At 43.1% G+C, this 11278-nt stretch overlaps 2 protein-coding genes across 2 annotated transcripts; both read right to left on the bottom strand.

Annotated features, from left to right (window-relative positions):
• Window positions 1-1073: 1073 nt before the first annotated feature.
• Window positions 1074-3835, bottom strand: hadh (hydroxyacyl-CoA dehydrogenase). Its single transcript, XM_028977541.1, has 8 exons — window positions 3598-3835; window positions 3212-3340; window positions 2975-3132; window positions 2395-2521; window positions 2156-2245; window positions 2013-2085; window positions 1491-1607; window positions 1074-1408 (listed from the first exon to the last, which is right to left on the bottom strand). The coding sequence occupies exons 1-8, from the start codon at window positions 3712-3714 to the stop codon at window positions 1290-1292; spliced, it is 930 nt and encodes a 309-aa protein (XP_028833374.1). The 5' UTR covers window positions 3715-3835; the 3' UTR covers window positions 1074-1289.
• A 205-nt stretch (window positions 3836-4040) lies between these two features.
• cyp2u1 (cytochrome P450, family 2, subfamily U, polypeptide 1) lies at window positions 4041-9592 on the bottom strand. The gene is made up of 5 exons (XM_028976719.1): window positions 9060-9592; window positions 6683-7336; window positions 6006-6167; window positions 5164-5331; window positions 4041-4596 (listed from the first exon to the last, which is right to left on the bottom strand). The coding sequence occupies exons 1-5, from the start codon at window positions 9499-9501 to the stop codon at window positions 4418-4420; spliced, it is 1605 nt and encodes a 534-aa protein (XP_028832552.1). The 5' UTR covers window positions 9502-9592; the 3' UTR covers window positions 4041-4417.
• Window positions 9593-11278: the final 1686 nt, after the last annotated feature.

Raw genomic sequence — 11278 nt, 5'->3', positions numbered from 1 at the left:
TCTAATCCTGGTGTCAGAAATAAATCCTTTAAATGGGTCAACAATCCAGATCCTCCCGCGTCGCGTCTTATCGATCAATTTACTGCGAATTAATTGCAACATTTCCCCCGCCAATAAACCTGTTTTTTAATGGCGGCATTTCAGTGGGTACATAGGATGCCCCGTAATTACTGCCATGACCCAGCATGTGTTCTCGCAACCCGCTGCTTACGTAAAGCCGAACTCGCCTGATCCACGTAACAGGCAGTGGGACCTGGCGAGGGGTCATGCCTCCCCCTAGTGGACATTCACCCAATTACAAAACAAACAGATTTCTGATAACCCAGGGAAATAGGGAATCATAAGAATAATCTCGGTGGAGATCCTTTTATTTTTATTCCCAAAACGAAGCAGGAGAGTATGATACGGGAAGACTACAGCAATTACTGGTGCACTTCATTATTTTGTTATAGTTCATTATTTTTTGCGTTTGTCTTATACGACTGCATTGGTTAATTGTAATGTTATTTAAAAGGTAGGTGCAATACATTCTGAGTTTGTTAAACTGGGTCAGAAAAACCTGTAGCCGTCGTAACACTTGATAAGATTAGATGTTCTGATTGTAAACATGATATGGCGAAGCGCTGCAGTGAGGTTCAGATTAATTATTAAAGAATAAAGATAATACAATGTGTTTGTCCACATGTACCCATGACCTTAAAGTGCCAGCACAGCATTGACAAAAACCTCACCAACATTTCATTCTAATTTGACATGAATATGTCCGGATTCTAAACAAAGCACAAAGGAAAATTATATTTTACTTTCCTATGTCTTCGTACATATTACAAAAAAAACTACATTGCATCCTGCTGCAAACTACACTCATGGACACTACCCTATAACATCAATGTGGTCATAAATACAGCTCCTTCTCATAAGTGGCAAAGGAAGAGAAAGCCAGTTGTGCCTCTTCTATTTCTGACCGCACTTTCGAAAATTAAAACAATTCATCATTCAGTTTTGGTCCATGATAGAGGAGGGATGGATAAAAATTGTGCATTTAAAATGTTAATATAAACAGAGACAAAATATTCGTACCTGAAAATGCATTTTATTAAATTACGTGATTCTGACAGATTTACAGATATACACATTCAGCGGGTAAGCGCTCAGCAAGGCACCGCTAGAGTTCTTCTGCCAAAGATGATCAGTTGAAGTCCATCATTTTATATGCTTATTTTACACTGGGGCTTTTCCCAGACAAGACCTCTGCTCTCCACCTGCCAGGTCAAACACGGCCACTGAAGTTATTTATACTTGTAGAAGCCCTCCCCGCTTTTCTTGCCAAGTTTGCCCTCAGCCACCAGCTTGTTCAGTATGGGGCTTGGTGCGAACAGGGGGTTGTCTGGGTCCTTTTCATACCAACCTGCAAGTATTCAAGAAGAATAGTATGCAGCCACATTGTCCCACGGCAACAGACACATTTTATACTATGAACAGACACTTACCATCAATGATGAACTTGGATGTATCCAGTCCAACATAATCAAGGAGTTCAAAAGGGCCCATAGGATATCCAGCACCAAGCTTCATGGCCACATCAATGTCCTCTTTAGAGCCATGTCCTAAGAGGAAACAACTAAATATTTTAAAAGGCAAGTTCCCGTTAATGTCAATGACTGAATCCTTAATTGTTACTCTGGGTTGCAAAAGATGTTGAGCTAAAAATACATTTCCACAAGGGAAGTGGGAGAATTTGGGTGCACAACAGCTCTTGAAAGGTGGTACTGTCTGCTGCAATCATTCACTCAGACGAATGGGGTGGTAGTGGCCTAGTGGGTAACACAACTACCTAGTAACCAGAAGACCCTGTAACTACCCCACTTACTACCATTGTGTCCCTGAGCAAGACACTTAACACCAAGTGTCACCAAGTGTCTTACTGATTGTAAGTCGCTCTGGATAAGGGCGTTTGGTAAATTCCGTAAATGTAAATGAATTAAAGCTAGACCATAAGACAGACTGCATACCTCTCTCATACAGCCGGACCGCTTCCAACATGTAAGGCACAAGCAGACGATTCACAATGAATCCCGGTGTGTCCTAAAAAGACATTTAGACAGACGTTTCTGACAACTGATAACATGCTGATGTTCAAAGTTAGCCGGGTTACCTTGCAAGACACAGGGTGCTTGCCAAGAGCTTTGGTAAAGTCCATGAGAGAATCAAAGGTCTGCTGGCTTGTTCCAGGAGCTTTGATTACCTAACAAAATTAATATCTTCATGTAAGTTACAGCTATAAACAAAGCACACTATGTACAGTGTGCACATGAACAGTTTACTTTATGAGTGAAACCAATTATGTAAACAACACGCATAGACAGAGAACCTGAACCTTTCTGAAGCCCTCACCTCTACTAACTTCATCATGGGAACTGGGTTGAAGAAATGAAGCCCACCAAACCGATCCAGTCTGGAGGTTGAGCTGGCAATGTCAGCGATAGGAAGGGAAGATGTGTTGCTTGCAAAGATGGTGTGTCTGATAGTACAACAAAGACACTCTTAATGACTTATAGCACATTTACTGGGGTAATACTGGTAAACTCCTTTACCAGTCATCCACACTCATTTATATTTACGGCATCTAGCAGACACCCTTATCCAGAGTGACTTACAATCAGTAGTGACAGGGACAGTCCCCCCCTGGAGAGTGTCCTGCTCAGGGACACAATGGTGTTCGTAGCCTAGTGAGTTTTTCCTTGTGTGCAGAAGGTTCAAGTGTAGGGCCTGTCAAAGCCCAAAGCCCATGTGATTTTGGGCTATATAAGAACTAAATGTTGTTGTAGTGGGTTACACGTTCACCTATGAACCAGAAGACCCAGGTTCAAACCCACACTTAACCTTGAGTGTCCCCAGGGTGACAGTCCCTGTAACCACTGATTGTGAGGCGCTCTGGATGAGGGCATCTGGTACATACTCATCCATTCCTTACTCTGGCGCCACTTTGTCCAGGGCACTGAAGAGCCCCTGCTTGACTTTGAGGTTTTCCACTATGGCCTCCACCACCAAATCAGAGCTCTTCACCACAGACGCTGCATCTGTGGCCATAGACACGTTGTTCATGACTTTCTGGACAAACTCCTCCCCAGCCTGTTACAAATCAAACCAGATAAATTGCATAGCACGTCTCGAGGAGCAGACTTTGAAGAAATGCACGAACGGCACGGACCTCTGGCTTGTCCGCGAACTTCTTTTTCACCACCCTCTTCAGGCTGCTCTCAATGCCTTTGATGGATTTCTTCAAGATGTCTTCATCCATGTCCACCAACACCACGGTGTGGCCCGTTGTGGCAGCAACCTGCCATTGTAGATTGTCGTAATTTGACATTGGAAAACGCTGAAACAGCAACGCTCAACAGACTGTGTGCAGGTACTAAAAATGATGCATTACAAAAACGACAAAGGTCACCTACACATAGGGTGCTAGCTCTGGCTAAGTAGCTTTGTTTGCCCTGTTAGCAGTGACAGCTTCGTGCACGGCTATTTACCCCAGTGCACGGCAGAAATCCCCCCAAATGGCCCTGGTTCGCAGCCCGGGGCAGCGGGCGAACTTGCCTGTGCAATTCCTGCACCCATGAGTCCTCCGCCGATCACGGTCACGCGTTTTATCGCCGCACTTCGCGACGCGGACGAGGTGAGCGTCCTAACAATCCGATGTGTCGCAAAAGCCATATTTCACCGCGGAGCGGAGGGAATAATAATAATAATAATTACAAACCAAAAAAAAAAAAAAACCCAAAGAAGCAGAGCGTCTGTGCGAGCTCCGTTCCTGCTGGAAGCGACAGGAAGGTCGAGCGCGTCCCGGTCACGTGGCTCTACGTGACCTTTCACACGCATTCACAGTTTTACTTTATTGTAATAAAGTTGCGACTCAGGAAGCGCCGAAGGAATATAATACACATCCAGTTGAATCGATTTTTTTAAACCCATATGTTTAATCGTTCATTTCAATGCAGAAAAAAACACAATTGACATTAAAACAAAGTGGAATGTTTAAAATACAAATGTACTGACATGTACGGACAATAGAATCCGTGATGAATTATGAAGAAATATGTGACAGCGGTGAAAAGCCACTGTATTCTGTACGTTCCCTTACTGGCATGCTCAAAAGAAATAACATATACTGATAAGTAATTGCCTTACACAGTTCATTTGCCATTCATATGCATATCAATTCAAATACATTGTAAAAAATAATATTTGGTAAGATTTAAGCAATAAAGTGCATCGAAAGCTTTCGCGAATTGTAATGGACTGAAATGAAGATTGAATTGCCATTTTTAAAGCATAGGTCAAGTGCAGTAATTTTGGAACCAGCCCTATCATGCACTGGTGCCAGTTGCCATTGCATTAACTGTGGCAGGGATGCACCTCAGCGAGGCGTTACACACACAGTGTATGGACACGGGGCCAGCGTCAGACCAAAACGGCCCAGTAAGGACGGAGGAGATGTGCCTTTTGGCAGTTTAAATGTGAACGATTGCATTAGATTGGTGAACATCAGGAAGAGCTCCATCTTGGCCAGCTGTTCCCCCATGCATACTCTCCGACCTGGGAATACATGTACACAGTACAACTTAACACATAGCAAGAACCATACAGTTGATGAACCTAGATAACACCCAACACTTTACAGTCACCATTTACTTGATAAAGATACCGTAATCTCTGTTGTTGTCCTTGAGACCGCTCTTCTCTTTTCTCTGAATAAATGTTTGCTGTTGATCCTTCGTTGTGAGCTTTATTGGTTTTCAACCCAATCTTTTTTTTTTATTTAGCGTCATCGTTTCAGAATGTGCATTCTTAAAGAGTGTGAAAGTTAATTTTATGACCCATACTGCTTGCATGACACTTCACCTGCACACTCATTTAAACATTCGCCTGCTGGACAGTTTCAAAATACTGTACATATACTGTGCGTGTGTACTGTACTTTTTATACTGTGCTGTTGGCATTGTTTTTTTGTTTTTTTTTTATTCTATTTATTTCTGCTGCTCTTCTTTCTGTCATGTCAATGGGACTAATAAAAGATTATCTGATCTGATTTTGTTTTATCTTATGTCTTATATCAAGTAAGAAATAAACAGATTTGGGCAGAATTTCAGAAGTGAAAAGTACCTATTCCAAAGGGAATGAAATGTTCATTCCTCAGAAGCTTTCCCTCTTCATCAAGAAACCGTGTAGGATTGAAATCATCTGGATTGTCCCACACAGTTGGATCTCTGTGGACAGACCACAGGTTTGGAATAATCACCGTGCCTTTGGGTATCGTATAGCCCCGGAACTCTAAAATAGACAAAAAGAGATAATTAACCTCAAGGAATAAGTGTCTGTGTGGCAACATTCTGTGACAATGTAGCCTACCAAGTAGTCAACGTGTAGCAGGAAAAATGTGCAAGTGGCCACTTTGTGACAGACCCAACTGGATAATCAAAACTCTGTATAATCCTGTATGCTATAGGGCTGTAAAATTGGATTTTGAAAAAGCTAGCTCACAGGTTCATGGCTGTATAGAATTGGCCCAGTAAAAACATTTACTTTGTGATGGTATTTTTTTTTTTATGCACCACACAGCAGAACAGTCAGGTCGGGCTCGGACTGGATCGGAATTAACTTTTTAGGGATGATTACAGCCCTTATATAGACTCTATATATCCTGCAGTGTAAAGCAAGGCAAGTGCTGTTAATTTTGCAAATAAAAGTTTGTAATTAATCTTTTTACTCTTTTAATGTGTGTGGTCTAGGGCACCCAATGCTCACATATCAGAATGGTTGTCAGTGTAGTGCTAATTGCTGGTCTTAGTGGCTGAACACGTGGACTGATCAGAGGGTCCATACTGAACTTTGTTTGCTGTTGGCATCAGAACTGCACCATGGAGCACTGATGGCCTGGTCTGATTAATCTTGGTGGCCAGACACATTTAAAAAAATTAAAACCCTTTCTGCATTTAGCTCCTTACCTGTGGTCTCTGAGGACATGTGAGGTATGGACAGTGGAACAACCACAGTCATTCTCTGCACCTCCATTATGGTGGCTTCTGTGAATGGCAAGTTCCCTTTGTCTGTCAAAGATGGAGTCCTGCCTGGTCCAACAACCGTATCAATCTCTTTCTGAACCTTCTCTGTTTGAACAATAAAAAATGGTCAACATTTGCAAATGGGTAATTTAAAACTAATGGAAATTTTACCCATAAAATTATCATGTTATAATGCCTATAGTGTCCTAAATGCAGTTTTGTAATACATTTATATAGACTGCAAAAGATAAAAAAAGGATTAAAAAATAGATTTTGTGCCACAAAATGAATGATATTATGACAAAATCAACTTGCTACACCATGCTACATTTTGTCCTCAGAAGGATAAACCCTGTCACATTTTGCCCACAAAAGCAAGAAGTCATGTCTTTATTTAATTCACAGCAATTATTCATTTTGTGGCACCCATCAGTCTGTATTGTATAAAGGACAGAAAGTAGTTTAGATTGCAACCTAATTTTAGACAACATTCATGCTGCCAATAAAATTCACGCTGGCTTTAATATGTCATTACAAAGACAAACTGACTTCTTTTTGACAAATGTATGAAATGACAATAAAAATGATATACACAGATGGTTTTCCTACTGAAGGTCTACCTTGGATTTCAGGGTGAACACACATGTACAGCACCATCCAGAGAATGGAGTTCGCTGTGGTGTCAGTTCCAGCTATGAAGAGGTCGCCTATGATGTAAAAGAGATAGTCCTCCGTGAAGCTGGTCTCTGTTGGTCCTTCCGTTTCTTGCTGAGCCATCATTTCCACCAGGTAAATGTCTATGAAGTCCCTTGGATTGTTGGGGTCTAAGGTTGCTTTGTGCTCAGCAATCATTCTTTTGAGAAACACTGTGATGTCCTGCTCAGCTTTCCGGAGTTCCTTGAATACACCAAAAGGCATGTAGTAAAGCCAGGGAAACGCGTTGATGAGCAGAGCGGCACTGTTCAAGCTGATTTCCAGCCCACGGGACATAAGGTGCCGCATGTAGCAGAACTCCTGGTCCTCAAGGTGGAAGCGCTGGCCCAGACTGATGGAGGAGATCACATTGGAGACGGCGTTACTTATCAACGTGGTCAGGTCAATTCCCGCACCTCCAGCTTTATCGCTGAGTTTTTGCAGTTCTGATTTTACCACGGCCAGGCACTCCATTATGCAGGGCTCCAAGCTAAGTTTGCCCAAGCCAAAATTACGTAGAGTGGAATGACAAAACTTGCGCTGTCTTCTCCATAATGGACCATAAGGTGCAAAAACTATACCTGAGGATTAGAAAAAAAACATATGCAAAAGTTGTAAACATGTGAATTTGGTGATTATCAATGCAATTGCACAGAATAATCAATTGCTCATGATACTAAACAAGATATGCTTATTTAATAAGATAAACACACTTTTTTCATTGTCATTATTTGTTCTGATGAGTAAGAAGCTGCATCAGGTATACACAGAACGGCAAAGAAATTCAGCAGTGAAACCACTTCAAACATGAGCAGGTACTGAGTTAAACTAACCACAACTTGAACCATGTGAATCAGGCTTGTACTGAATACAAGTGCTCCCTTGGCTTAAAAATGGGGTTAAGAACCATGCAAAAGCCTAACAGTGTATTTAATGACAAATTTAATGACTTCATTTAGACAGGTCACAACATGTCATGTCACTCCTAGCTCAGAGGGGCTGAGTGGAGGAACAGACATGAACAGGCGAAAACAGAGTTGGGATTGATTTTGCAATTTTTTTTTGCCATAAAATACTACCTTTACAGAATTAATATTAGTCAGGTAACATTTTCTATCATATTGTTTCTGCAGATCATTCTGTTGAAAAAAAAATGCAAGAAAACCATACAATGGTTTTAAAACCGTATTAAGCTGAGCGTATCATTGCATCCCTGATTACCATGATCTCGTCACAACAGTATCAAAGAGTCATTATAAGAAATTGGTAATTACATAGTTTTTAATGGGATTGCATTTGGTCACTAGCAAAACATGTTGGCCGTTATTTTATTTAGTACACCAACCATTGCCTGGTAGAGCAGAGAGGTCATTTTGGGTCATTTGGTTCCATGCCCAGAGGAACAGGGCCGATCAAAATGTTTCCATGGCTTGTTGTGGTTGAACACCGAGAAATAAGAGACACCCTTTGTCACCCTTCTGGCCACCCCTCTGGTCTAGAGTCTACTGTATTTGTGTTTATTAGTCTTGCTGTTTTTTTACCCCACCCTGGACTCTGCTCTTCTGGATTGTTATTTGAACTGTTTGCCTAGCACCAATAACATTTGTGCCAGTGTCTTTCCAGTGACCTATCTGTTTTATTAATGGTCACAAACAGGACCCTGAAACAACGACATTATATATATATATATATTTTATTCTAAAAATATCCCGTTTCTCTGAGAGGGCAGCAGTGTCGTGTGGATTCAATTTTCATGGTTGGCATCAGGAGGAAGCTTGGTTGTAGATGCCAGCTTGCTGTTGCTGCCCTTCCCCACTGTGATCCAGAAGATGGTGAGGGGGAAAGGGGGTCTTCGCTTGGTGGCCAGAAGCTCGAAGTCCCTTTTGACTTATAAGCGTTTGGATCAGAAGTGAGAAAGTGAGTTTTATGGAACCCTCTGCAGACTTCGGGGAGTTGACAAATCACTTTAGATAAGCAATGATAAGACACAAAATACACAACACAAGGAAGCGAAACTGCCCGTTCGCAATAGTTTTAAATGAGGAACCTACACTGTAAAAATAAAAAGTTGGGAAAACTTCATAATTCAAGGCAGCATCTTTTTTTAAGATGGCCATGAAGTTCGCAGCAGGTACATTCTTGCTTTTTCCCAACTTTTTCATTGTTGACAGTGCATGGTGGAATTTTTCTGCCATTACAGCTCGAAGAAAACACCCTGCAGAGTGCCTTCCACAAGCCATGGCCGTCCAGTAAGAGTCCTGGACAGGATCCCACCGTGCGTAATCTGCGCCCAGGAGAGTTTACCTTTACGCTTGGTCAGAATGGTTATGACGGGCACATCTGGCCTGTCGGAGAACACCTCTGGCCGGTTGGAGAGCGCGTCCTTCACCATCTCGTAGCCGGACAGCAGCACGATCAGCTGACTCCCGACGAACAGGCTCAGGATGTTTCCGTAGATCTTGGACAGCTCCATCAGGGCGAGCTGCGGCGACAGCGGGTTCAGGCTGCGCTTGGCGTCCTCCCCGGTCTGTCCCAGCCCCTTCAGAATAAAGGGGGGCACGAGAAACGAGCCGAAGTTGCCCACTATGGGCCACGGCTTCGGACCCGGGGGGATGTTGCTCAGCATTTTATTTCTCCTGTACTCGCGCACGAAATAAAAGACCACCACGAAGACCGTCACGGCCAGTATGTTGACGGTGGACAGGACTGCGGTGCTCGGAATGCCCTGCCATATCTGGAGATACATGGCGGCGGCGGCGGCGCTGACTACGCACCCCTTCGCTTTTCCGCAGTCACCCGCGTTTAACCAACGCAGCTTGTTGTCAGACACCAGCCCCTCGCCGTCAGCCCTCAGACGCCCATTGGTCCGCGCGTCCGAGCTGCTGGCTCCTCATTGGTCCGTTCGCGACAACACGGACACGTGGGCGGGACGCCGCGCACAGCCAGGCGGCGCGCAGACGCGAACAGGCCCGGCGCTGGCACCGTGCCACTCCGGCTTAAACTGACAGGGCGCTTTAACTCCGACGTGCGACGCTGCGTTGGGTCAGAAAGATGATGTATGCTGAAAAAATGCAGTTGTTGACAAAATGTCCGCATTAGAACAAGTTGGTCTACTGGGAAGATCTGCTTCAGATGGTCCAGACACATAAGGGAAGGTGGCCAGTTTTGTCCCCACACACAGTGCAGTTTGTTGCTGACCTGTGTATGCCTCCAAAAGAACCTTCAGGACTAGACCACGAAGCGATGGAAAGATGGCTGGGTACATGTGTGTGTGACCTGGCAAAAGGTCGCACTATAGAAAGAAGGCAAGCTGGTGGAAGCTGGTGCTTTAATATTCTGCATGGAGAACCTGGAAACAAAAGTCCATGAAATCAGTGCCCTCATTTAGCATGGTTGGTTCACTGGTTCAAGAAAGGCTTGAGGAAACCTTTATGGCTGTTTTTGTGGCAATATGAGCATATATTAAATTTTAGGCGGATGCACAGTGTAAACAAAGCTAAAGGCAGTCCAAGCAAATATTACAGTCTTGCTGTGCCAACATCCAGTTCCAATATTTGTCCAAATTGTTCTTGTGGTGAATTGAATTCTGACCACAGAATGGGTCGATTTGTAGTTCTAGGCCAGACGCACATCAGCACAAACACTCTGCAACATATACATCAAAACACTGGTTTAATACTTAATTTTCTTCTGCAGCAGGTTATTTCTTGTTCAGGCATTTTAGGAATTTTCAAATAGAGTTATGTTAGAGTTATACGTCGTTCCAACACTTATAGAGAAGAATGACACAAAGCAGTTGAGTTCTTTTTTTTTTTTGCAAGGAGAGCGATCAGAGACGCGCATTACATCATGCCTCCAACAGCTCTGCGGTCTCAATCGAATCCTCTCTTTTTATTTAATACAGGGCGGTACATTTACCATAGGATCACACCATATAAGCTAATAATTATCTTCTGCACGTAGGCTTATTTCATGCTTCACTGTTGCCGAGGTCATGGTCGCTGGTTTCCTGCTTTTCAGCGTCTGCAGGACTCCCCTTATCCGTTCGTGTTCACTCCAGGTCGCGGTCCTGCAAACTGTCCTGCAAAACATCCTTTGTCCCACAGTTTCTCATCCAAGAGACTAATGATTAATATAGTTTGCGTATTTTGAAGATTAATACAGTTTAATACATGTGAGATATATATGTCAAAAAGGTAATTGCATGATAACTTATATACATTTTCCAACATTTCCCCCCTGTTTATCATGTATTTGACTCTTTTTGTTATTTTCCCTAAACTGAGCAATACATTTACACTCAAAGGGTTTGTTGCTTCAATTCTCATAGAGAGATTCTCGGAACAGTTGGCTCAACTGCAAGTCACTGGGTTCCATTGTCATCTCAAAGCCCTCATTATGGTCATTTTCCAAAAGCGGGTATACCTGCGTGGGATCAACCTCCCAGGGTGATAAGGCCGTAGTGATGAGACGGTTCACAAGACTGCGCAGACAAGGAATACAACAACATCCACACAAGGTCA

The sequence above is a fragment of the Denticeps clupeoides genome, chromosome 4 (genome assembly GCF_900700375.1).
Source record: "Denticeps clupeoides chromosome 4, fDenClu1.1, whole genome shotgun sequence".
Taxonomy (NCBI): Eukaryota; Metazoa; Chordata; class Actinopteri; order Clupeiformes; family Denticipitidae; genus Denticeps; species Denticeps clupeoides.
Note: the sequence above shows the minus strand (reverse complement) of the source record. Positions and strands in the feature narration are given on the sequence as shown.